At 49.5% G+C, this 26,924-nt stretch overlaps 1 protein-coding gene across 1 annotated transcript in view; it reads left to right on the top strand.

Annotated features, from left to right (window-relative positions):
- Positions 1-21,051, top strand: part of adamts5 (ADAM metallopeptidase with thrombospondin type 1 motif, 5 (aggrecanase-2)) — a 40,158-nt gene extending 19,107 nt beyond the window's left edge. Inside the window, exons 6-7 of the mRNA XM_078409731.1 lie at positions 8,577-8,752; positions 20,400-21,051. Of these exons, the coding sequence (XP_078265857.1) occupies positions 8,577-8,752; positions 20,400-20,961 (738 nt within the window). The 3' untranslated portion in view covers positions 20,962-21,051. The remainder of the gene's footprint in view (positions 1-8,576; positions 8,753-20,399) is intronic.
- Positions 21,052-26,924: the final 5,873 nt, after the last annotated feature.

Here is a 26,924-nt window from a genome sequence, read left to right as displayed (position 1 = left end):
TGATACCAAGTACTCGTGCTATAACACCAGGATAAGCGCTCAATCAAGAAAACCAAGCCCAAAGCCAATCTAAACTGATTATACCAACTTATGCTCAGGACAATAGCTAAGCATCGAAATGCTCAGAGCGTGCATGTTAATGTTCATGACGTAAAGGTAGAAACATGGAAAATAGGTGCAGGAGTAGGCCCTTCAAGCCAGCACCACCATTCAATATGATCATGGCTGATCATCCAGATTCAGTACTCCCGTTCCTGCTTTCTCCCCATATCCCTTGATTCCATTAGCCTTCAGAGCTACATCCAACTCTCTCTTGAATACATCCAGTGAATTGGCCTCCACTGCCTTCTGTGGCAGAGATTTCCACAAATTCACAACTCTCTGGGTGAAAATGTGTGAATGAAACTGATATCTTGAGACAACAGGGCAGGTACGGTTGGTGCGGCACGGTGGCGCAGCGGTAGAGTTGCTGCCTCACAGCGCCAGAGACCCGGGTTCGAACCCGACTAAGGGTGCTTTCCGTACGGGGTTTGTACGTTCTCCCCGTGACCTGTGTGGGCTTTAACACAGTGCACCAGTTTCCTCCCACACTCCAACGATGTACAAATGTGTAGGTCAACGATTTGTAATGATTAATGCACAAAATGGTGGAGTAACTCAGCAGGTCAGGCAACATCTCAGGAGAGAAGAAATGGGCGACGTTTCGGGTCGAGACCCTTCTTCAGACTGAAGAAGGGTCGCGACCTAAAACGTCACCCATTCCTTCTCTCCTGAGACGCTGCCTGACCTGCTGAGTTACTCCAGCATTTTGTGAAATAAATACCTTCGATTTGTACCAGCATCTGCAGTTATTTTCGTGTACAACTATCTTACAATCCTCATCATAGAAAACATAGAAAATAGGTGCAGGAGGAGGCCATTCGGCCCTTCAAACCTTCGAGCATCAAGGATGCATTCCTCCCCCGCGGTGCCCAGCGGTCCCGGAAATCCCCCAGGGTGCCCGTGGACAGCGCGCGGTCCCTCTCCAACCCCACCCGGGCACGGACGTAACCCCGGAAAAGGAGCAGGCAGCCGGCTTGGGCAGAGCCCTCTTCCGCCTGGCGCCGTGACTCGCGGATGGCCAGCTTGGCCAGGCCCAGGAGCAACCCCCGACCAGGACATCTTCGGCCCCTCTACCCCCCCCCCCCCCCCCCCCCACGCGCAAGGTGTCCAAAGATGAGATCTTATCGAAACGTATAAGATTATTAAGGGGTTGGACACGTTAGAGAGAGGAAACATGTTCCCATTGTTGGGGGAGTCCAGAACAAGGGGACACAGTTTAAGAATAAGGGGTAGGCCATTTAGAACGGAGATGAGGAAAAAACTTTTTCAGTCAGAGTTGTGAATCTGTGGAATTCTCTGCCTCAGAAAGCAGTGGAGGCCAATTCTCTGAATGCATTCAAGAGAGAGCTAGATAGAGCTCTTAAGGATAGCGGAGTCAGGGGGTATGGGGAGAAGGCAGGAACGGGGTACTGATTGAGAATGATCAGCCATGATCACATTGAATGGCGGTGCTGGCTCGAAGGGCCGAATGGCCTCCTCCTGAATCTATTGTCTATTGTCTATGGGGGATGGTGGGTGAGAAGTGCAGCCGGAAGGCAAGGAGCGGCCCCTTTAGATGTTGGAACAGAGGCCTGCAACCTCACACGTGGTCCGTATACACGTGGTACACAGACTCTTCCAGCCCGTGAAGCGGTTTTGTTGGGGAGGAGCTGGTTTGGTTTACGAGGCCCAACATGGGATTAGGTGGTGCCTTGGGCTGGGATGCACTGCGATGGACAGAGCCTTGCTTGCTGCCAGCTGTCACGGTCCCAAGCTAAAAAAGACTGGGATGGGCTCAGCCCAAGCTCGAACGATAGCACAGCATGACATTCGTTTGTACGGGGGCTGGCACACCCAAATGTTCCAGCCACAAGGCTGAGCGAAGGGGAAGGCCAGGATGCTGTGCTGTGCTGTGGTGTGCTGCACTGTCCCTGAGTTTAAATACATGGGCAAAGCTGCAATCAGCAAAGCAGCAAAGATGCTCTCAGCTTGTGATTTAAAAATTGCGAGCCTATATAAAGAAAGCATGTAAATCCCCCTTCCGTTTCTAGACTTTATTTTAGACTTTACCCAACTCTCTCTTGAATCGGCCTCCACTGCCTTCTGTGGCAGAGAGGGAGTATTCTTGCCATAGAGGGAGTACAGAGAAGGTTCACCAGATTGATTCCTGGGATGGCAGGACTTTCAGGATGAAGAAAGACTGGATAGACTCGGCTTGTACTCGCTGGAATTTAGAAGTTTGAGGGGGGATCTTATAGAAACGTACAAAATTCTTAAGGGGTTGGACAGGCTAGATGCAGGAAGATTGTTCCCGATGTTGGGGAAGTCCAGAACAAAGGGTCACAGTTTAAGGATAAGGGGGAAGTCTTTTAGGACCTAGATGAGAAAGTTTTTTATCACACAGAGAGTGGTGAGTCTGTGGAATTCTCTGCCACAGAAGGTAGTTGAGGCCAATTTATTAGCTATATTTAAGAGGGAGTTAGATGTGGCCCTTGTGGCTAAAGGGATCAGGGGGTATGGAGAGAAGGCAGGTACAGAATACTGAGTTGGATGATCAGCCATGATCATATTGAATGGCGGTGAAGGGCCGAATGGCCTACTCCTGCACCTATTTTTTATGTTTCTATGTTTCGAGAGTTCCACAGATTCACAAGTCTCTGGGTGAAAATGGGTGAATGAAACTGATACCTTGAGACAACAGGGCAGGTACTGTTGGGGTGCAGCGGTAGAGTTGCTGCCTCACAGCGCCGGAGACCCGGGTTGGATCAGCAAAGCAGCAAAGATGCTCTCAGCTTGTGATTTAAAAATTGCAAGCCTTAATAAGGGAAGCATGTAAATCCACTTCCGTTCCTGGACTTTTCTTTAGACTTTAGATTTTTAGATTTAGATTTAGAAATACAGCGTGGAAACATGCCCTTCGGCCCACCGAGCCCACGCCGCCCAGCGATCCCCGCACATTAACACTATCCTACACACATTAGGGACAATTTTTACATTTATCCAGTCAATTAACCTACAAACCTGTACGTCTTTGGAGTGTGGGAGGAAACCGAAGATCTCGGAGAAAACCCACGCAGGTCACGGGGAGAACGTACAAACTCCGTACAGACGGCGTCAGTAGTCAGGATCGAACCTGAGTCTCCGGCGCTGCGTGGGAACAGGCCCTTCGGCCCATCCAGTCCATGCCGACCAGCGATCACCCCGTACACTAACACTATCCTCTTCTTTCGGCTCTGAAGTATGTTTAGTTTTAGTGATCCAGTGGAAACAGGCCCTTCGGCCCACCGAGTCCACGCAAATCAGCGATCTAGAACTAGCACTATCCTGCACACACTAGGGACAATTTACAATTTTTACCGAAGCCAATTAACCTACAAACCTGGTTGTCTTTGGAGTGTGGGAGGAAACCGGAGCACCCGGAGAAAACCCACGCAGGTCTCGGGGAGAGCGTACAAACTCCTCACAGACAGCACCCGTATCTTTCGATCAATCCTCCGATCAATCAATTTGGTTTTGGGAAGGAGATTTGCTTCCTTTACCTGCACTGGTTGATCTGTTGCTTGTTATGTTAGTTAAGATTGGTCCTGAAGTGGCCTCAAAATCACAGTGATGAGCAGTTAGGAATGAATGGCCAATGTCAACTATCTGTACGGAGTTTGTATGGTCTCCCCGTGACCTGCGTGGGTTTTCTCCCACACTCCAAAGACTTACAGGTTTGTAGGTTAATTGGCTTTGGTACAATTGTAAATTGTCCCTAGTGCGTGTAGGGTAGCGTTAGTGTGTGGGGATCGCTGGTCGGCGCGGACCCGGTGGGCCGAAGGGCCCGTTTCCTTGCCTTATCTCTAAACTAAACGAAGCACAGTGACCAAAACGTCTCGACCTTTTGGCTCTTTTCAACAGTAATTGAAGAAAGATTTTGCTTTCCTGAACATCCTTGCCAACACCAATCTAAAGTGTCATCGAGAGACACAGCTTGTACTTTGTTAACATTGGGTTCGACACATTCCTTCCCCGCCCACCACTAACTAGTAATCTATAACCACATCCCAATTGAGTAACGTAAAACCAATACTTAGTGCCCTTGCCTTCAAGCATCTGCCTTTCTTGATCGGCGGCCATTTCACATAAACATGAGAGGTGGGGCGTGTGTCCTGTGAGGGTGTGACTCACAACTATGTCACGGTTGAGTTGCGCGCTGGTGGAAGAGTTAGAAAGTAGTTCAATAAGGAAGGAAATATTCTTGGATAGTCACAGCACACTGCATTTCTGTCCTAGAAAGCAACTGGCTGTTCAACAGCTCTCCAATTTACCGTAGCCAGACACTAGAAAATGCAGGGAAGAGAGGGATAGGGATTATGTGCAGGCAGATAAGAGCGGGGTTTGGTATCATGTTCGTCACAGATAGGGTTGCCAACTTTCTCACTCCCAAATAAGGGACATAAGGTGACGTGACCTCACCCTGCCAGTGGCCACGTGCTCCCGCTCCACCAACGGCGGCTGCCTGGGCCGGGAGGCGGGTTGCTACGTAACCTCCGTTTGGCGGCGCTCGGGCCTCTGGGCCTACAGTGTCCGGGCCTACAGTCTCCGGGCCTACAGTGTCCGGGCCTACACTGTCCGGGCCTACACTGTCCGGGCCTACAGTGTCCGGGCCTACAGTGTCCGGGCCTACAGTGTCCGGGCCTACAGTGTCCGGGCCTACAGTGTCCGGGCCTACAGTGTCCGGGCCTACAGTGTCCGGGCCTACAGTGTCCGGGCCTACAGTGTCCTGGCCTACAGTGGCCCCCAGGCCTACAGTGTCCGGGCCTACAGCACCCCCCCCCCCCTCCCTCCGGGCCTAATAGAATCAAGGGACAAACCAATTGAACCCAATATATGGAATGTCCCGGCTAATACGGGACAGTTGGCAACCATAGTCACAGATGTTGTGGAATGAAGGGCCTGTTCTTGTATTGCACAGTTCTAAGTTCTGCAATCGGCAGCACGGTGGTGCAGCGGTAGAGTTGCTGCCTCACAGCGCCAGATTCGATCCTGACCTTGACTGCTGTCCGTTCGGAGTTTCTACGTTCTCACCGTGACCCGCGGGGGTTTTCATATATCATATCATCATATCATATATATACAGCCAGAAACAGGCCTTTTCGGCCCACCAAGTCCGTGCCGCCCAGCGATCCCCGTACATTAACACTATCCTACACCCACTAGGGACAATTTTTACATTTACCCAGCCAATTAACCTACATACCTGTACGTCTTTGGAGTGTGGGAGGAAACCGAAGATCTCGGAGAAAACCCACGCAGGTCACGGGGAGAACGTACAAACTCCTTACAGTGCAGCACCCGTAGTCAGGATCGAACCTGAGTCTCCGGCGCTGCATTCGCTGTAAAGCAGCAACTCTACCGCTGCGCTACCGTGCTCTGGTTTCCTCCTGCGCCCCACTGAGCTGTGCAGGTTTGTAGATTGTGCAAGAAGGAACTGCAGATGCTGCTTTACACCGAAGGTGGACACAAAGTGCTGGAGTAACTCAGCGGGTCAGGCAGCATCTTTGGAGAAAAGGAATGGGTGATGTTTCTGAAGGGTCCCTACTGCTACTTCTCCAGAGATGCTGCCTGACCCGCTGAGTTACTCCAGCATTTTGTGTCGGTCTTCAAGTTTGTAAGTTAATTGCCTTCTGCAAATTGTAAATTGTCGCAAGTGTGTAGGATAGTGTTAGTGTGCAAGGTGATCACTGGTCGGCGCGGACTCGGTAGGCCGAAGGGTCTCTATCCGTGTGGTGTCTCTAAAGTCTAAAGTCGGGCTTGCTGTATATCTTTGTTATAAACCAGCATCTTCAGTTCGTTGTTTCTACATCTTCTCGAACCATCAGCCGGATTGTGATGTATCTCTGCCTCACACCCATTCCTTGAATATCCCCTCTAAACCTTGTGTCGGAAGGAACTGCAGATGCTGGTTTACACTGAAGATAAGCACAAAATGCTGGAGTAACTCAGTGGGACAGGCAGCATCTCTGGTGAGAAGGAATGGGTGACGATGCAGCGAGACCGGGGTGTCGTGGTGCACCAGTCATTGAAAGTAGGCATGCAGGTGCAGCAGGCAGTGAAGAAAGCCAATGGTATGTTGGCATTTATAACGAGGGGATTTGAGTATAGGAGCAGGGAGGTTCTGCTGCAGTTGTACAGGGCATTGGTGAGACCACACCTGGAGTATTGCATACAGTTTTGGTCTCCTAATCTGAGGAAAGACATTCTTGCCATAGAGGGAGTACAGAGAAGGTTCACCAGATTGATTCCTGGGATGGCAGGACTTTCATATGAAGTAAGATTGGATAGACTCGGCTTGTACTCGCTGGAATTTAGAAGATTGAGGGAGGATCTTATAGAAACTTACAAAATTCTTAAGGGGTTGGACAGGCTAGATGCAGGAAGATTGTTCCCGATGTTGGGGAAGTCCAGAACAAGGGGTCACAGTTTAAGGATAAGGGGGAAGTCTTTTAGGACCGAGATGAGAACGTTTTTTTGTCACACAGAGAGTGGTGAATCTGTGGAATTCTCTGCCACTGAAAGTAGTTGCGGCCAGTTCATTGGCTATATTTAAGAGGGAGTTAGACGTGGCCCTTGTGGCTAAAAGGATCAGGGGGTATGGAGAGAAGGCAGGTACAGGTTACTGAGTTGGATGATCAGCCATGATCATATTGAATGGCGGTGCAGGCTCGAAGGGCCGAATGGCCTCCTCCTGCACCTATTTTCTATGTTTCTATGTTTAGAGTCTCGACCCGAAACGCCACCCATTCTTTCTCTCCAGAGAAGCTGCCTGTCCCGCTGAGTTACTCCGGCATTTGGTGTCTATCTTTGTTTTAAACCGGCATCTGCAATTCCTTCCAATGCACTTCACACCCATTCTCCTGAGTTAGGGAGGTGTTCTACGGATAAAGGACCCTGACTCTTCTGAAAAGCATCTGGAAGCATTTACAGCATGGAGGTCTTTACCAAGTTACTAAAAAACAAAATTAATTCTGGCAATTGGCTCCTACACTACAGAGACTTTCTTGTTTAACTGTAGTATTAATTAATTGGACTTCACAGGAGAGATGATGGCAGGTCTGGATAATATTACCTAACAAACAGTTATGGCTCAGAATGTGGAATATTACATAGAAACTTAGAAAATAGGCGCAGGAGGAGGCCATTTGGCCCTTCGAACCAGCACCGCCATTCATTGTGATCATGACTGATCATCCACAATCAGTAACCCGTGCCTGCCTTCTCCCTATATCCCTTGATTCCGCTAGCCCCTAGAGCTCTATCTCACTCTCTTTTAAATTCATCCAGTGAATTTGCCTCCACTGCCTTCTGTGGCAGAGAATTCCACAAATTCACAACTCTCTGGGTGAAAAAGTGTTTTCTCACCTCAGTTTTAAATGGCCTCCCCTTTATTCTTGGACTGTGTGGCCCCTGGTTCTGGACTCCCCCAACATTGGGAACATTTTTCCTGCATCTAGCTTCTCCAGACCTATCATAATTTTATACGTCTCTATAAGATCCCCTCTCATCCTTCTAAACTGCAGTGAATACAATATTGACTGAGTTAACACACTAACAGAGTTAGATATCTAAAGTTATAAGATTATATTGTGCAGCATGGTGGCACAGCGGTAGAGTTGCTGCCTCACAGCGCCAGAGACACGGGTACAGAGTTTGTACGTTCTCCCTGTGACCTGCGTGGGTTTTCTCCAGGTGCTCCGGTTTCCTCCCACACTCCAAAGACATATAGATTTGTAGGTTAATTGATTTTGGTAAAATTGGAGGAAAGTGGAGGAGGAGGGGGGGGGGGAGGGAGGTGTGGGGGGGGGGAGGGAGGTGTGGGGGGGGGGAGGGAGGGGGGGAGGGAGGGAGGGGAGGGCGGGAGGGGAGAGAGGAGAGAGAGGAGGGAGGTGTATGTAGAAGTTGCCTAAAATTTGAGAATTCAATGTTGTAATCTACCCAAGTGGAAGATGAAGTGTTGTTCCTCCAGTTTGCGAATGGCCTCACTCTGGCAATGGAGGAAGATTAGAGGTTTCGTGTAGTTTAGTTTAGAGACGCAGGCCCTTCGGCCCACCGAGACCACGCCGACCAGCGATCCCTGCACACTAACACTACCCTACACACACTCGGGACAACTTACATTTATACCAAGCCAATTAACTGACAAACCTGTGCGTCTTTGGAGCGTGGGAGGGAACAGAAGATCTCTGAGAAAAACCCACGCAGGTCACGGGGGGAACACACAAACTCCGTGCAGACGGCGCCCGTAGTCGGGATCGAACCTGGTTCTGCGGCGCTGCGAGGCAGCAACTCTACCGCTGCGCCACCGTGCCGGCCCTGTGTCTTTCCAGAGCGTGTTAAAAATGGTTCGTGTTAAAATTGGATGCTTGTAACTTTGTCGGCGCCCTTTACGTGGCGGCCCTTTGCATACCTCGTTCGTTCGTTCGTTCATTCGTTCACTTTGTTGTCATCCCCAGGTGACAGACGGTACGGAGTGCCAGCCCTACAGCAACTCGGTGTGTGTGCGCGGTCGTTGCGTTCGGACGGGATGCGATGGGATCATCGGCTCCAAGCAGCAGCACGACAAGTGCGGAGTGTGCGGCGGTGATAGCAGCACGTGTGTGAAAGTCTCGCGGAGTTTCACCAAGAGGAGGTAACCTGATCCAATCTAATCTCTTCGCCTCCTTCCCCTCGGCCAACAATGAACCATTCTTACATCTCCTTACCATCGTCTGTATTTGTTGTGCTTGCTAATCGCTAAAGTTGCTGCACCATGTATTGCGATTATCAAGCATCAGTCTGAAGACGGGTCCCGACCCGGAACGTCGCCGATTCCTTCTCTCCCGAGATGCTGCCTGTCCCGCTGAGTTACTCCGGCATTTTGTGTCTACCCTTGCAATTATGAAGCATCTCTTCAAGTAATGGAGCAAACTATGTATACACTGGAATTTAGAAGGATGAGAGGGGATCTTATCGAAACGTATAAGATTATTAAGGGGTTGGACACGTTAGAGGCAGGAAACATGTTCCCAATGTTGGGGGAGTCCAGAACAAGGGGCCACAGTTTAAGAATAAGGGGAAGGCCATTTAGAACTGAGGTGTGGAAAAACTTCTTCAGTCAGAGAGTTGTGAATCTGTGGAATTCTCTGCCTCAGAAGGCAGTGGAGGCCAATTCTCTGAATGCATTCAAGAGAGAGCTGGATAGAGCTCTTAAGGATAGCGGAGTCAGGGGGTATGGGGAGAAGGCAGGAACGGGGTACTGATTGAGAATGATCAGCCATGATCACATTGAATGGTGGTGCGTACAGGCTCGAAGGGCAGAATGGCCTCCTCCTGCACCTATTGTCTTGTCTGCTTTGATCTGTCGTCCTCACACCTTGCCCTCCCATATCTCTAGAATTCCCTTGTCGAATCCCTTCCAACTTACCGAGCAGCGAAAGGCCTGGATAGAGTCGATTCGGAGAGGATGTTTCCACTAGTGGGAGAGTCTAGGAGCGGAGGTCACAGCCTCAGAATTAGAGGACGTTCCTTGAGGAAGGAGATGAGGAGGATTTAGTCAGAGGGTGGTGAATCTGTGGAATTCTTTGCTGTGGAGGCCAAGTCAGTGGATATTTTTAAAGCAGAGATAGATAGATTCTTGATTGAGAGATAGATCAGCCATGATTGTATGGCGGAGTAGACTTGATGGGCCGAATTCTTCCCCTATCACTTCTGATCTTATGAACTCCCTCTCCCCGACTCTCAGTCTGAAGAAGGGTCTCGACCTGAAACGTCACCCATCCCTTTTCACCAGAGATGCCGCCTGTCCTTCTGAGTTACTCCAGCATTTTGTGTCCATCTAATCTACACAGCTACAATAACACTGGGGGGGGGGGGGGGGGGGGGTAGTGTAGGTGACAGGGAATATGAGTGACAATAGACAATAGGTGCAGGAGGAGGCCATTCAGCCCTTCGAGCCAGCACCACCATTCAATGTGATCATGGCTGATCATTCTCAATCAGTACCCCGTCCCTGCCTTCTCCCCATACCTCCTGACTCCGCTATCCTTAAGAGCTCTATCTAACTCTCTCTTGAATGCATTCAGAGAATTGGCCTCCACAGATTCAACTCTCTGACTGAAAACGTTTTTCCTCATCTCCGTTCTAAATGGCCTACCCCTTATTCTTAAACTGTGGCCCCTGGTTCTGGACTCCCCCAACATTGGGAACATGTTTCCTGCCTCTAACGTGTCCAACCCCTTAATAATCTTATACGTTTCGATAAGATCCCCTCTCATCCTTCTAAATTCCAGTGTATACAAGCCTCCCGAGTGGGAGATGGAATTGCTCTGTGAATTAGTATAAACTCAACATGCTGAATGGTTCCTTTCTGAGCCATGAAGCAATAAATGTAGATATGTGGCGCGTGGTATTTATTAAGGCATCTATCGGATAAACAGCAAATACCTGCAATTCTCCAACACAACGTTCTCAAATAGTGAGCGGCCTGGATAGAGTGGATGTGGAGAGGATGGTTCCACTAGTGGGAGAGTCCAGGACCCGAGGTCACAGCCTCGGAATTAAAGGGCGGTCCTTTAGGAAGGAGATGAGGAGGAATTTCTTTAGTCAGAGGGTGGTGAATCTGTGGAGTTCATTGCCGCAGACCGCTGTGGAGCCCAAGTCAGTGGGTATTTCTAAGGTGGAGATAGAAAGGTTCTTTATTAGTACGGGTGTCAGGGGTTACAGGGAGAAGGCAGGAGAATGGGGCTGAGACATGGCAAGAGAGAGCTAGATAGAGAGATCTTAAGGGTAGCAGAGTCAGGGGGTACGGGGAGAAGGCAGGAACGGGGTACTGATTGAGAATGATCGGCCATGATCACATTGAATGGCGGTGCTGGCTCGAAGGGCCGAATGGCCTCCTCCTGCACCTATTGTCTATTGAGATAGATCAGCCATGATTGAAAGGCAGAGTAGACTTGATGGGTCGAATGGCCTAATTCTGCTCCTCCCACGTCTGAATTTGAGCCACTGCTCACACCCAAAGCCCTCAAAGTATTAACATCATCTCCATTGACTGTATGAGCTCACTGTTGACAGTTCATATTTTGTGGGGGCAGGAATGGCAATGCAGGGAATTGTAATATTATTCCCGTTTATTTGCAATAATCGTTCTGACTATCATTTTGTACCAAACACCTGGGGATTTCAGCTGCCTAATCTTAGCTGCCATTTAGGATATAGATTTTACTTTCATTTAGAGATAATAGACAATAGACAATAGGTGCAGGAGTAGGCCATTCGGCCCTTCGAGCCAGCACCGCCATTCAATGTGATCATGGCTGATCATTCTCAATCAGTACCCCGTTCCTGCCTTCTCCCCATACCCCCTGACTCCACTATCCTTAAGAGCTCTATCTAGCTCTCTCTTGAATGCATTCAGAGAATTGGCTTCCACTGCCTTCTGAGGCAGAGAATTCCACAGATTTACAACTCTCTGACTGAAAAAGGCTTTCGCCATCTCCGTTCTAAATGGCCTACCCCTTATTCTTAAACTGTGGCCCCTGGTTCTGGACTCCCCTGATTCTCACCAAGTAAGAACTGAAGCAGGGCTCAGATATCCCCAGAAGTGCAGGGAGGTGGGTACTTAGCAGGCAGGCAGTTCAGAAATGCACGTTAATGACCGATAATTTGTCGGGAAGAGAGGAAAGGCCGTTTGCCACAACAGTCTCCAACTATTTACAGCCCTGTCTCCCTGCGGTTTCCCATTGCCTCGGCCTTTTGATGGTTTACACAAGAGGCTTTTCGTTCACTTAGTTGAAGGTGCGGCCGAGGTGTGACGCTGGCTCACACGGGTCGTAACGACGCAGGTCCACGTTATCAGTTGTGTTGTGGAGCTGCTCCATAAACTACATTAATCCCCAGCCGGCCACCATCGACAGATCTACCCAGGTGTCACTGCGGTAGGCCATAAAGTCATTAGTGATAGGAGTAGAATTAGGCTATTCGGCCCATCGGTGTCAAGTTAGGAAAAGGGGACGTACAACGAGATCTGGGTGTCCTAGTGCATCAGTCACTGAAAGGAAGCATGCAGGTACAGCAGGCAGTGAAGAAAGCCAATGGAATGTTGGCCTTCATAACAAGGGGAGTTGAGTATAGGAGCAAAGAGGTCCTTCTGCAGTTGTACAGGGCCCTAGTGAGACCGCACCTGGAGTACTGTGTGCAGTTTTGGTCTCCAAATTTGAGGGAGGATATTCTTGCTATTGAGGGCGTGCAGCGTAGGTTTACTAGGTCAATTCCCGGAATGGCGGGACTGTCATATGTTGAAAGACTGGAGCGACTAGGCTTGTATACACTGGAATTTAGAAGGATGAGAGGGGATCTTATCGAAACATATAAGATTATTAAGTGGTTGGACACGTTAAAGGCAGGAAACATGTTCCCAATGTTGGGGGAATCCAGAACAAGGGGCCACAGTTTAAGAATAAGGGGTAGGCCATTTAGAACTGAGGTGAGGAAAAACTTCTTCAGTCAGAGAGTTGTGAATCTGTGGAATTCTCTGCCTCAGAAGGTAGTGGAGGCCAATTCTCTGAATGCATTCAAGAGAGAGCTAGATAGAGCTCTTAAAGATAGCGGAGTCAGGGGATATGGGGATAAGGCAGGAACGGGGTACTGATTGAGAATGATCAGCCATGATCACATTGAATGGCGGTGCTGGCTCGAAGGGCCGAATGGCCTCCTCCTGAATCTATTGTCTATTGTCTATTGTCTATCGAGTCTACTCTGCCATTCAATCATGGCTGATCTATCTCTCCCTCCTAACCCCATTCTCCGGCCTTCTCCCCATAACTTCTGACACCCGTACTAATCAAGAATCTATCTATCTCTGCCTTAAAAATATCCACTGACCTGGCCTCCACAGCATTCCGTGGCAAATAATTCCACAGATTCAACACCCTCTGACTAAAGAGTTGCTGCCTTACAGCGTTCCCAGCTCCAGAGACCCGGGTTCGATCCCAACTACGGGCGCTGTCTGTAACGGAGTTTGTACGTTCTCCCCGTGACCTGCATGGGTTTTCTCCGAGATCTTCGGTTTCCTCCCACACTCCAAAGACGTGCCGGTTTGTAGGTTAATTGGCTTGGTGTCAAAAAATGTAAAAATTGTCCCTAGTGCAGAATAGTGTTAATGTGCGTGGATCGCCGGTCGGTGCGGACTCAGTGGGCTGAAGGGCCTGTTTTCACGCTGTATCGCTCAACTAAACTAAATTAAACTAAACCCTACCCCTGGTGCAGAACCCTGTCTGAAACAGACAAAAGTTTGTTTTTTCTAAACTTTCATTTCAACATTGGAATTTCCTTCAGTTTCGCTCATGGGAACTAACTTATCCCTGATTATAGTTGTGGAAAGATAGAGATTTTAGTTTAGTTTAGAGAAACAGGTCCACCGAATCCACTCCGACCGGCGATGATCGCACACTAACACTATCCTACACACACACTGGGGACAATTTACAATGTTTGCCAAAGCCAATTAGCCTACGAATCTGTACGTATTCAGTGTGGGAGGAAACCAGAGCACCTCATGCGGAGAAAACCCATGCGGTCACAGGGACAAAATACAAACTCTGTACACACAGCACCCATAGTCAGGATGGAACCCGGGTCTCTGGCGCTGCAAGGCAGCAACTCTACCGCTGTGCCACCCAATGCATCGTTGATCATGGAATGAACGTGTAATGGATGCAAAAAGAATGTGCTGTCTGTACGGAGTTTGCACGTTCTCCCCGTGACCTGCGTGGGTTTTCTCCGAGGTCTTCGGTTTCCTCCCACGCTCCAAGGACGCACAGGTTTGTAGGTTAATTGGCTTGGTATGAATGTAAAATTGTCCCAAATGTGTGCAGGGTAGTGTTCGTGTGCGGGGATTGCTGGTCTGTGCGGTCTCGATGGGCCGAAGGTCCTGTTTCCGCGCTGTATCTCTACACTAAACTAAACTCTCTTCACCCAGAGAGTTGTGGCTTTCTCTGCCACAGAAGGCAGTGGAGGCCAATTCGCTGGATGTATTCAAGAGAGAGATAGATTTGGCTCTTAGGAATCAAGGGATATGGGGGAATGCAGGAAAGGGGTACTGATTTTAGATGATCAGCCGTGATCACATTGAATGGCGGTGCTGGCTCGAAGGGCTGAATTGCCTACCCCTGCACCTATTTTTCTATGCTTCTAAACTAAACAAAACTAAAAGCCTACACGCTAGTGCGGATGGGGCATGTTGGTCAGTGTGGGCAACTTGGGCCGAAGGGCCTGTTTCCACGCTGGTATCACTCTATGGCTCCACAGTGCAGGTTTGCAGGGTATTTGGAAAAGAACGACTGGTCATCAAATGGTTAAGCCCTTAAGGGCCTGGGCAAGTTTGCTTTGATGTATCTTGGCCAGTGCAGAGGTTTATACAACCTACGGTTCCTGCAAGTTACAGTGAAGGAAATTCCAGCACGCCACAGAATGCGATGAAAAAATAAATGGCACTGGGTTGCATACTGGCCTCCGATCAGCGACAGCCAAGCTGCCTGAAGCTACTCCATGGGATTTCCAGTGACAGGACACACAAATACCGGGGCCACCAAGTCCTCAAAGGCGGTCCGGCGCTGCTCCAGAGAGGTCATTGTGAGATCCACCCGCTCGACAATTAAGGGGCTTCGAAAACATAAGCACAGAGATGATAATCTCCCGCTGTTGAATGGAGGTCTTTCTAACGCTGCTGGAAATACCGTGCACAAGCACGCGATCCAGATGCGCAAACTGGCATGGGCATCGCGCACAGACGTGTGTTGGGCCAGTGAAACGTTCAAACATCAAGTGTTTCCAGCTGTTTAATAAACAGAGCGTGTGTGCGTGCAGTGCAGTCAGCCAAGCAACCTCCCGGTCGGTATAAGACTTGAGTTTAAGGTCTTGACACCCAGCTCTGGGACAGTGCATATGGATGTCGGTTTAGCTTTAAGGGTTAGCTTTAGCTTTAAGGGTTAGCTTTAAGGTTTAGCTTTAGCTTTAAGGGTTAGCTTTAAGGTTTAGCTTTGGCTTTAAGGGTTGGCTTTAAGGGTTGGCTTTAAGGGTTGGCTTTAAGGGTTAGCTTTAGGGGTTAGCTTTAAGGGTCAGCTTTAAGGTTCAGCTTTAAGGGTCAGCTTTAAGGGTCAGCTTTAAGGGTCAGCTTTAAGGTTCAGCTTTAAGGTTCAGCTTTAAGGGTCAGCTTTAAGGGTCAGCTTTAAGGTTCAGCTTTAAGGTTCAGCTTTAAGGGTCAGCTTTAAGGTTCAGCTTTAAGGTTCAGCTTTAAGGTTCAGCTTTAAGGTTCAGCTTTAAGGGTCAGCTTTAAGGGTCAGCTTTAAGGTTTGTTTTGTTTATTATCGTGCAAGGTTTAGATGACGTTTCGGATTGAGACCCTTCTTCAGACCATGTGAAGAAGAGTCTCGACCCGAAACATCACACATTCCTTCTCTCCAGAGATGCTGCCTGTCCCCCTGAGTTACTCCGGCATCTTTGGTTTAAACCAGCATCTGCAGTTCCTTCCTCAACGTACCAACATCTAGTTTAGTTTAGTATTGTCACGTGTACCGAGCGAGGTACAATGAAAAGCTTTGGTCATGTGCTAACCAGTCAGCGAAAGGTCTATGCAAGATTACAATCAAGCCATCCAGAGTGTACAGATACGTGATGAAGGGAATAACGTTTAGTGCAAGGTTATGTCTGAGTAAAGATAGTCTGAGGGTCTCCAGTGAGGTTGTGTCTCCATGAACAGAGGGGCCTGGCTGTTCTTGGGCACAAACCGATGAAAGCTAACTTGTAAATGCAGAAGACAGTGTGGAAGTTACGCGATGTGTTAGATTTTATTGAAGACCAAAGGAACTGCAGATGCTGGTTTTACAAAAAGGTTCACAGGACTCGAGGGCCTGAGCATTCGGGAGAATTTGAGCAGGCTAGGACGTTTTCAGTCAGAGAGTTGTGAATCTGTGGAATTCTCTGCCTCAGAAGGCAGTGGAGGCCAATTCTCTGATTGCATTCAAGAGAGAGCTAGATAGGGCCCTGAAGGATAGCGGAGTCAGGGGGTATGGGGAGAAGGCAGGAACGGGGGTACTGATTGAGAATGATCAGCCATGATCACATTGAATGGCGGTGCTGGCTCGAAGGGCCGAATGGCCTACTCCTGCACCTATTGTCTATTGTCTATAAGTTCCCAGCATCTGCAGTTCCTCGTGTTTAGTTTCGTTCAGTTTGGAGATACATCGCGGAAACAGGCCCACCGAGTCCGCACCGACCAGCGATCCCCGCATACTATTACTCACTGGGAACAATTTACATTTACACCAAGCCAATTAACCAACAGACCTGTACGTCTTTGGAGTGCGGGAGGAAACTGAAGATCTCGGAGTAAACCCACGCAGGTCACGGGGAGAACGTACAAACTCCGTACAGACAGCACCCGTAGTCGGGATCGAACCCAGGTCTCTGGCGCCGTAAGGCACCAACTCTACCGCTGTGCCACCTTGCCACCCAGCCTCTAGAGAAAGCAATCTATAAACTGTACCTTTGATGTGACCGCGGCATGGTGGCTCGGCGGTAGAGTTGCTGCCTTACAGCGAATGCAGCGTCGGAGACTCAGGTTCGATCCTGACTACGGGCGCCGTCTGTACGGAGTTTGTACGTTGTCCCCGTGACCTGCGTGGGTTTTCTCCGAGATCTTCGGTTTCCTCCCACACTCCAAAGACGTACAGGTTTGTGTTGTACTTCGTGGTCCGGTACCTGTTGTACCTTTAGTGACTCTGGACGGACCACAAGTACACGTGTATAAAAGGTTACAATGCTGGAGCTCAACTCCAGGCTGTTTATTCCGTGGTCATCTGGATCCAGAGTGACCACCCAATCACACCAACCTCTTATATGCGCATTCCTGCACATGCAAACAAAGTAGTCCTTGGGATACACAAAGTAGTCCCAGCAATATCACAACAGTTTGTAGGTTAATTGGCTGGGTAAATGTAAAAATTGTCCCTAGTGGGTGTAGGATAGTGTTAATGTGCGGGGATCGCTGGGCGGCGCGGACCCGGTGGGCCGAAGGGCCTGTTTCTGTGCTGTATCTCTAAATCTAAAAAAAAATCATGGCTGTGAATTAAATGTGAAACTGCTTTATGTTGGGGGAGTTCAGAACCAGGGGCCACACAGTCTAAGAATAAAGGGGAGGCCATTTAAAACTGAGGTGAGAATAAACGTTTTCACCCAGAGAGTTGTGAATTTGTGGAATTCTCTGCCACAGAAGGCAGTGGAGGCCAAATCACTGGGTGAATTTAAAAGAGAGTTAGTTAGAGCTCCAGGGGCTAGTGGAATCAAGGGGTATGGGGAGAAGGCAGGCACGGGTCACTGATTGTGGACAATCAGCCATGATCACAATGAGTGGCGGTGCTGGCTCGAAGCGCCAAATGGCCTCCTCCTGCACCTATTTTCTATGTTTCTGTGAAACTGCTTATTCAATATTCCAGCAGCGGTATTAATACATTCTTTTTAAATGAGTGAACATATCTCTTGCTTGAAGCTTGAAGGATTTTGCACAGTTGGATTGCCGGGCTTATTTTCCAGCTCGTGGCCTGATGTTGCCATGGGTACCAGTATTTGTTCAAGGCAATGCATGTAAAATCATCGTAAACAGATTATGATATGAATTACTGCAATATTATAGTTTGTTTCCACATATTGCAAATAGCAAGATCTGTACATCACCAAATCTTCGAAAAGCTGGCTGTTCTTCCACATTGATTGAATTTTGATTGCTTGAAAGATACAGGCCGGGATCATGCCTTTCGGCCCGTCACAGGGCCTTGGTGAGACCGCACCTGGAGTATTGTGTACAGTTTTGGTCTCCTAAACTGAGGAAAGACATTCTAGCCTTAGAGGGAGTACAGAGAAGGTTCACCAGATTGATCCCTGGGATGGCAGGACTTTCATATGAAGAAAGACTGGATAGACTAGGCTTATACTCGCTGGAATTTACAAGACTGAGGGGGGATCTTATAGAAACATATAAAATTCTTAAGGGGTTGGAGAGGCTAGATGCGGGAAGATTGTTCCCGATGTTGGGAAAGTCCAGAACCAGGGGTCACAGCTTAAGGATAAGGGGGATGCCTTTTAGGACCGAGATGAGAAAACATTTCTTCACACAGAGAGTGGTGAGTCTGTGGAATTCTCTACCACAGAAGGTAGTTGAGGCCAGTTCATTGGCTATATTTAAGAGGGAGTTAGATGTGGCCCTTGTGGCTAAAGGGATCAGGAGGTATGGAGAGAAGGCAGGTACAGGTTACTGAGCTGGATGATCAGCCATGATCATATTGAATGGCGGTGCAGGCTCGAAGGGCCGAATGGCCTACTCCTGCACCTATTGTCTATGTTTCTATGTTTCTATGAGTCCGTGCCGACCATCCATCCATCATCCGTTCACACTAGGTCTTTGCTGTTCCCAATCTCTCATCCACTCCCTCCCTACACACACCAGGGGCAATTTACAGAGGGCCCAATTGTCCTACAAACCCGACGTGGGAGGAAACCAGAGGACCCAGAGGAGACCCACGCTGTCACAGGGAGAACGTGCAAACTCCACACGCAGACAGAGACAACGCCCGAGGTCAGGATCGAACCCGGGTCTCCGGAGCTAATAAGGCGAAATGGATATGGCTGACTACCTGACCATGGGTGCTGTCTGTACAGAGTTTGTATGTCCTCCCTGGGACCACGTGGGTTTTCTCCGGGTGCTCCAGTTTCCTCCCACGCTCCATAGACCTACAGGTTTGTAGGTTGTGCAGAAAGCAGTCTGAAGAAGGGCTTTACCCACCCGAAACGTCACCCATCCCTTTTCTCCAGAGATGCAGCCTGATCCACTGAGTTACTCCAGCACTCTGTGTTTCTCTCAGGTTTGTAGGGTTAATTGGCTTCCGCTAATTGTAAATTGTCCCTCGTGTGTGGGATGGCACTAGTGTACGGGGTGGTCGGGGCTGGTCGGAACGGACTCGGTGGGCCGAAGGGCCTGCATCTACGCTGTAACTGTAAAGTCTACAGTTTAGGGTGTACACCAGAATAGACGGTGGAGAGCGATTTTCAGGGATTTTTCGACTAACATGGATATTTGGGCAAAACACAACCCATTCATTATCTGTGCATGGCCTATTGTTGATGGTTTTGCTACCTAATGGTTTAGTTTAGTTCAGAGGTAAACAGGCCCTTCAACCCACCAAGTCCGCGCCGACCAGCGATCCCCGCACACGAACATCATCCGACACAAACTAGGGACAATTTACAATTTAACCGAAGCCAATTAACCTACAATCCTGTTCGTCTTTGGAGGGTGGGAGGAAACCAGAGCTCCAGGAGAAAACCCACGCCGTCACAGGGAGAACGTACAAACTCCGTACAGACAGCACCCGTGGCCAGGATCGAACCGGGGTCTCTGGCGCTGTGAGGCTGCATAGTTCGTTAGTTACGTTTATTGTCACGTGTACCGAGGTACAGTGAAAAGCTTTTGTTACGTGGAAGACAATGTGTGATTACAATTGAGCCATTTATAATGCACAGATACATGATGGGAGAATAATGTTTAGTGTAAGGTAAAGCTAGCCAGCATTGGTCTTCGCATTCCATACGGTGGCACAGCGGTAGAGTTGCTGCCAGTTGGGAGGAAGGCAGGAACGGGGTACTGATTGTGAATGATCAGCCATGATCACATTGAATGGCGGTGCCGGCTCGAAGGGCCGAATGGCCTCCTCCTGCACCTATTGTCTATTGTCTATTGCTGCCTTACACCGCTTGCAGAGACCCTGGTCCGATCCCAACTAAGGGTGCTGTCTGCACGGAGTTTGTACGTTCTCCCCATGACCGCGTGGGTTTTCTCCGGGTGCCCCGGTTTCATCCCACACTGCAAAGACGTACGGGTTTGTAGGTTAATTGGCTTGGCATAAGTGTAAATTGTCGTGTGTGTGAGAGTGAGAGTGTGAGATAGTGTGTGTTAGTGTGTGAGAGTGTGTGTGAGTGTGTGTTAGTGTGTGTTAGTGTGTGTTAGTGTGTGTTAGTGTGTGTTAGTGTGTGTTAGTGTGTGTTAGTGTGTGTTAGTGTGTGTTAGTGTGTGTTAGTGTGTGATAGTGTGTGTTAGTGTGTGTTAGTGTGTGTTAGTGTGTGCTAGTGTGTGTTAGTGTGTTAGGATCGCTTGTCGGTTCCGGACTCGGTGGGCCGAAGTGCCCGTTTCCGCCGCTGTGTCTCTGAAGCGAGCATTGCTGATGTCGTTTGTCTCTGTCTCCCCGCAGTGTCGGCTACAGAGAGGTGACGAGGATCCCGGCCGGGGCGGTGCACATCAAGGTGAGGCAGCACAAGCCCAAGGGCCAGCAGCGGTTCACCGCCTACCTGGCGGCCAAGAGGAAGAACGGCGACTACCTGTTCAACGGCAAGTACATGATCTCCACCTCGGAGACGGTCATCGAGATGAACGGCACGGTGTTCAACTACAGCGGCTGGAGCCAGCGGGGCGACGAGGTGCACTCCATGGGCCACGGGCCGCTGGCGGAGCCCCTGGTCATTCTGATCCTGGCCACCGACCCGGGCAAGCCCCTGGACGTCCGCTACAGCTACTTCGTGCCGAAGAAGCCGGAGCCGCCGGCCAGCGACAACGCCATCGGCGCCCTGGCCACGGCCAAATCCCACTTCCCCAAGTGGATGACGGGACCTTGGTTGACCTGCTCCAGAACCTGTGACATTGGCTGGCAGACCAGAACCGTCCAGTGCAAGAATGGAGAAGGCAAACTCGCTCGAGGGTGTCCCCTCTCCCAGAGACCATCAGCGTTCAAACAGTGCCTGCAGACCAAATGCTAATGCACGGTTTATCCCCCAAGTCAGAGTCTTGTGTTTCAGGGGGGTTTTTGTTTTGCTTGGTTTTGTCATTCCATTTTCTGTTCTAGCTTCTCGGTGGAGTGGTGGGGGGGGGGGGGGGGGGCAGGAGGGGGGCAGCACTGGACACGGGAAAGCCAGGAGGCTAGAGACTCAGTCAAAATGAGAACAAGAAGGTAGCTGATGGCTGCTGGCTGGTCACCTACCTTCGATGCCTCCCCTGTCCCAGGTGGAAATGAAAACCACGCAACTACCCTTTCCGTGGCTGTTGACTCATGGATCCTGGATGGTGTCCTGGATCTGACCAACCATCTCCTAGATCCTATCCTGAACTCCTGGATGGTGTCCTGGATCTGACCAACCATCTCCTAGATCCTATCCTGAACTCCTGGATGGTGTCCTGGATCTGATCAACCATCTCCTAGATCCTATCCTGAACTCCTGGATGGTATCCTGGATCTGACCAACCATCTCCTAGATCCTATCCTGAACTCCTGGATGGTCTCCTAGATCTGACCAACCATCTCCTAGATCCTATCCTGAACTCCTGGATGGTGTCCTGGGTCTGATCAACCATCTCCTAGATCCTATCCTGAACTCCTGGATGGTGTCCTGGATCTGACCGACCATCTCCTAGATCATATCCTGGACTCTTGGTTCCTGGACTGTATTCTGCATCTGATTAACCATCTCTTGGGTCCTCGCCTGAAATGTTGGTCCCTGGACCCTATCCAGGATCTGAGGAACCATCTCCGAGATCCTATGCTGAACTCCTAGTTCCTGGACTGTCGTCGTCATGGTGGCGATCCCTCGAGGTCAAGGACGATGGTCTATGTTCTGAAGAACGCCTGTGCATGTGTTTGTTTAACGTGTACTTGATGTTGCACTCCAAGAAGCACGCGGTCCTTCACAAATCAATCAACTCATTCCAATGGCAAGGGAACCGACGATTGCAGCTGATAGACCTGTTGCAGCCTTCATCCGTTGAGTTCAAGATAACTTCGTCCGCCTGGTCTGCCGTTGAGGTTCTGTAGGTTCCTGGACTGTAACCTGGATGTGTTGTACCATCTCCGAGATCCATGGATCCCAGATGGTATCCCGGGTCTGAAGAACCATCTCCGAGATCCTATCCTGAATTCTCGATTCCTGGACTGCATCCAGGGTCAGAGGAACCATCTCCTAGATCGTCTCCTGAACTCCTAGTCCCTGGAATTGTATCCTGCTTCTGAGTAACCATCTCTTGGATCATCTCCTGAAGTCTTGGTCCATGGACTGTAGCTTGGATCTGATGAACCATCTCCTTGATCCTGTCCCTGAACTCGTGGCTCCTGGATCCTTTCATCTCCCTCTCAGAGAAGCAGATGTCCACGGGTTTTGGCTCCGCCTCAGCCTTGCCCCCTCGATTGGAGCCGGTGACTGACTCCCAGGACTTTGACCGGCGGAGCGCATCCTTGCAAGGTCTCCAGCGAAGGTGAATGCGGCCAAATAGGCAAATGGTTGAACCTGGATGGAATGTGTGTGACGATGAGACCACCGCACTTCGTGGTCTCCCAAGTGGAACGTGCGCCACAGCGTTCGCGCAACAGTCCGGACGCCCCCAATGTTATTCCCCTTCACCACAGTATCCGACCATCAACCATCCCCTACGGACTCTCTCAAACGAAGCACTGTGTGATCCCATTTTGCAGTGACAACCAAGCCTGGTGCAAGGATGAAGGGCAGCCTTTGGACTCAACGGCAGAAGGCAAGTGGACGTAGAAAGCCCAGCGCTGTGTCGGTGACGGGTCATGAACGAGACTGAGCGGCTTCCCACGCCTGCCTCCAGACGGCAAATGCAAACTTGAGACCCCCACCAAAGATCTCACGCCTCTCCCAGAAAATAGACGGTTTGGCACCACGTCTGAATCGATGGTCAACTCAACTCGCTGCTCTGGAGTGAGTAGCTGTCCCCAACTCTACTCCTCATGATGAACTACGGCCTTCAGCATCAGTGTGACCAACCCAACTGCAATGGACAGTTTGCCGTTCATCCCTGACAGAAGGAATATTTCTCCTTCGACACGGACTCTATCTGCGGTGCAGTGCAAGACACGTTGTGTGTGATCGGAGCGAGGGATTGATTGTCAGTACGGTACTCTGATCTGATGAAACAGCACTTCTTTGCGAAATCCCATCAAGCTCTGTGTAGGCCAAGTCAATGGGTGGAGATCGATAGGTATCTTGATCGGTACGGGTGTTGAGGAGAAGGCAGGAGAATGGGGTTAGGAGGGAGAGGTGGATCAGCCATGATGGAATGGTGGGGTAGACTTGATGGGCCGAATGGCCTAATTCTGCTCCTATCACTTGTGAGCTTGTGAACAAGGGAGATGAGGGAGGATGGAAGGGAGGAAACCTCGGGTCAGCTTCTGATGTTTGTTTTGAACGTTAAATAAGTTGGACATTGTTCGCAGCAAACATTTCAGCATCACGAGAGATGCCAGCAACAGTGGGGCAGCGCGGTGGCGCGGTGGTAGAGCCACTGCCTTACAGCGTCGCAGCCCCGGGTTCCATCCTAACCACAGGTGCTCTAGGGAGTTCTCCCCGTGACCACATGGGTATTATCTGGGTGAGGTACTCCCACATTATGATGACGTGCAGGTTTATACATCAATTGGCTTTGGTAAAATTGTAAATCGTCCATGGGATAGTGATAGGTGATCGCTGGTCGGCACGGACTCGGTGGGCCGAAGGGCCTGTTTCCATGCTGTATCTCCAAAGTCTAACTGGACAGAGCAGGTTCATTTCCAAAGGGACTGACCTTTTCCACTCCAGTCACTTATTAGAATAGTTGCATCAAAAACCAGGACTGTATTACAAGACGACACTAGGGATGCAACCCTAGTCCATTAGAAGCCTCTGGTGTACAGCTATGAGCTTGCCGGGGGTCAGGTTAAAGAGGGCAATCGGCCATTCAAGTCATGGGCTTCACAAACTGTCCATTGCCAATTCCATGATTTAAAAAAAGGGACCTTGTGATTAACTTTTAAATGTGGATGGTTCTGCTTACAATCCTGCATGGGGCCCCGACGGAGTTATTTTGGGGTTTTTCTGATCAGCTGGCTGAGATTTCCATGCGCCAGGATCTCATCTAATCGGAAGTCGTGTGCAGGTGGGGAAATGTGCAATTTTTGTATAGTTGATGTTTTGGTTTCCGCGTTTAATCCATCGCCTTGTGAAGCGTTCAGTGGCCACTCTAAGGGGCATCAGATCCAGGTGAGAGTCGGCTCGTGGTCGCTTTCCAGACGGCTTTGCAGTAATTTTGACATTCTTCAGGGGTCGTTGTACTTGCAAAGCCAAATCTCTTCCCATCCCAATTAATCAGGAGAAGCTGTGGTTGACAGAAAGTTCCATTGGTACATCGGTACTTAGCGTTGCGCTTGCCAACTCTGTTAAGAGTCGGCCACGTGGGCCTCGGGCTGGGAGTCACGTATAGGCAGGCCAGATTAAGACAGCCGTTTACCTTCCATGCGGTACATTAAGGGATCACCCCTGCACTTATGATGTCCAAAACTCTTGTGGTCATCTCTACTCGCGAGTTCCTGACTCTTTCTAAAGTGAATCTGAAGCCACCTTCTTGCAAGCAAGAAGAGATTTGGCTTTGAATGACTTTGTCCAGACTCTGGGCCCAGCCAGGGTCAATGTATACGTGACTTCAGTCCTGGGATCCCAGTGACGTAACCACTATGGTAAATGCATGGTCTTGGTACTGAACGACAGCTGAAGTCCCTTCCTTCTGTCCGACCACAATGGAACAAGATAAGGGTGGTCACTAACGAGATAAGGTGTTTCAACTCATTGAACTTGCTCCTCCTTGCTCAACCAGCCGATTTGGAGTCACAGAGTCTTACAGCGTGGAAACAGGCCCTTCAGCCCAATATGCCCCCAGCTTCACTGGTCCCACCTGCCTGCTTTTGGCCCATATCCCTCCAAAAACCTACCCTATCCACGTACCTGTCCAAACGTTTCTTAAACGTCGCTGTGGCTTCTGCCTCAACTATCTCCTCCAGCAGCTCGTTCCATACACCCACCACCCTTTGTGTAAAATAAAACGTTACCCCTCAGGTTCCTATTAAATCATTGCCTCTCCCCCTCCTCACCTTAAACGTATATCTTATGGTCCTTGATTCTCGTACTCTGGGCAAAAAGCTCAGATCATGTTCCTCTCATGATTTTGTACACCTCTAAAAGACCAACCCTCATCCTCCAGTGCTCCAAGGAATAAAGTCCTAGCCTGCTCAACATCTCCCTATCCAAGTCCCTGGAATCCTGGCAAGCTCCTTAAAAATCTTCTCTGCACCCTTTTGAGCTTAACAACATCTTTCTTCTAACATGGTGACCAAAACTGAACACGTTTCTCTAAATGTGACCTCACCAATGTCTTATAAACATGGAAACATAGAAAATAGGTGCAGGAGGAGGCCATTTGGCCCTTCGAGCCAGCATCACCATTCATCATGATCATGGCTGATCATCCACAATCAGTAACCCGTGCCTGCCTTCTCCCCACATCCCTTGATTCCACTAGCCCCAAGAGCTCTATCTAACTCTCTTTTAAATTCATCCAGTGAATTGGCCTCCACTGCCCTCTGTGGCAGAGGATTCCACAAATTCACAACTCTCTGGGTGATTGCAACATGTCCTCCCAACATCTATATTCAATACTTCGACTCATGAAGGCCAAGGTTTTTTGACCACCCCTTCTACCTGTGATGCCACTTTCAAAGAACTATGTACCTGTGACACCAATTTCAAGGAAGAATGTACTTGTCTTGAGTGTGACCATGCATAGGATTCATCACATCAGTAAGGGAAAGGATTAGAACGAGCTTCATATCCAGAGCCTGCCAGACTGTTCACTCAGTCTGGAAACTTAGTTTAGACAATAGACAATAGGTGCAGGAGGAGGCCATTCGGCCCTTCGAGCCAGCACCGCCATTCAATGCGATCATGGCTGATCATTCTCAATCAGTACCCCGTTCCTGCCTTCTCCCCATACCCCCTGACTCCGCTATCCTTAAGAGCTCTATCTAGCTCTCTCTTGAATGCATTCAGAGAATTGGCACTCCACTGCCTTCTGAGGCAGAGAATTCCACAGATTCACAACTCTCTGACTGTAAAAGTTTTTCCTCATCTCCGTTCTAAATGGCCTACCCCTTATTCTTAAACTGTGGCCCCTGGTTCTGGACTCCCCCAACATTGGGAACATGTTTCCTGCCTCTAACGTGTCCAACCCCTTAATAATAATCTTATACGTTTCGATAAGATCCCCCTCAGTCTCCAAAGGAAACTTGGCAAATACCAACGAGAGCAACTCCGTGGCGCAGCGCCGGAGACCCGGGTTCGATTCCGATCTCGGGCGCTGTCTGTGTGTGGAGTTTGCACCGTTCTCCCTGTGACCGTGTGGGTTTGCTCCAGACACTCCAACTTCCTCCCACATCTCAAAGACGTGCAGTTGAATTGGCTTCTGTGAAATTGCTCCAAGTGTGCAAGGGAGCGCTCGAGAAAGTGGGATAAACGAGAACTAGTGTGTCCTGGTGATCGATGGTCGGCAGGGACTCAGGAGGCTGAAGGACATGTTTCCATGCTGTATCTCTACACTAAACATCCAGGGTACCTACTGCTTATCTTCCAGGAGGGGGGTGGGGAAATCCTAGCAGATGAAAACAATTGAGGTTAGTTTGAATGGGCATAAGTGGGATATAAACTTGACTCTTTGGCCTTTATTCGGATGAAGGCCAATATCTACTATATGTTGTTACCTGTGGATAGTATCTCATGACATAGATGGCACATCGCACAATAGAGAAACTCCAGTTCCAGCAGCCCACGTTTGTTTTTGGGTGGAATAAAGGACAGCTTCAGATCCCAGGGAACAAGATAATCGGTCAATTGAAAACTGGTTTCTGGGC

This window comes from Rhinoraja longicauda, chromosome 12, assembly GCF_053455715.1.
Source record: "Rhinoraja longicauda isolate Sanriku21f chromosome 12, sRhiLon1.1, whole genome shotgun sequence".
Taxonomy (NCBI): domain Eukaryota; kingdom Metazoa; phylum Chordata; class Chondrichthyes; order Rajiformes; family Arhynchobatidae; genus Rhinoraja; species Rhinoraja longicauda.
Note: the sequence above shows the minus strand (reverse complement) of the source record. Positions and strands in the feature narration are given on the sequence as shown.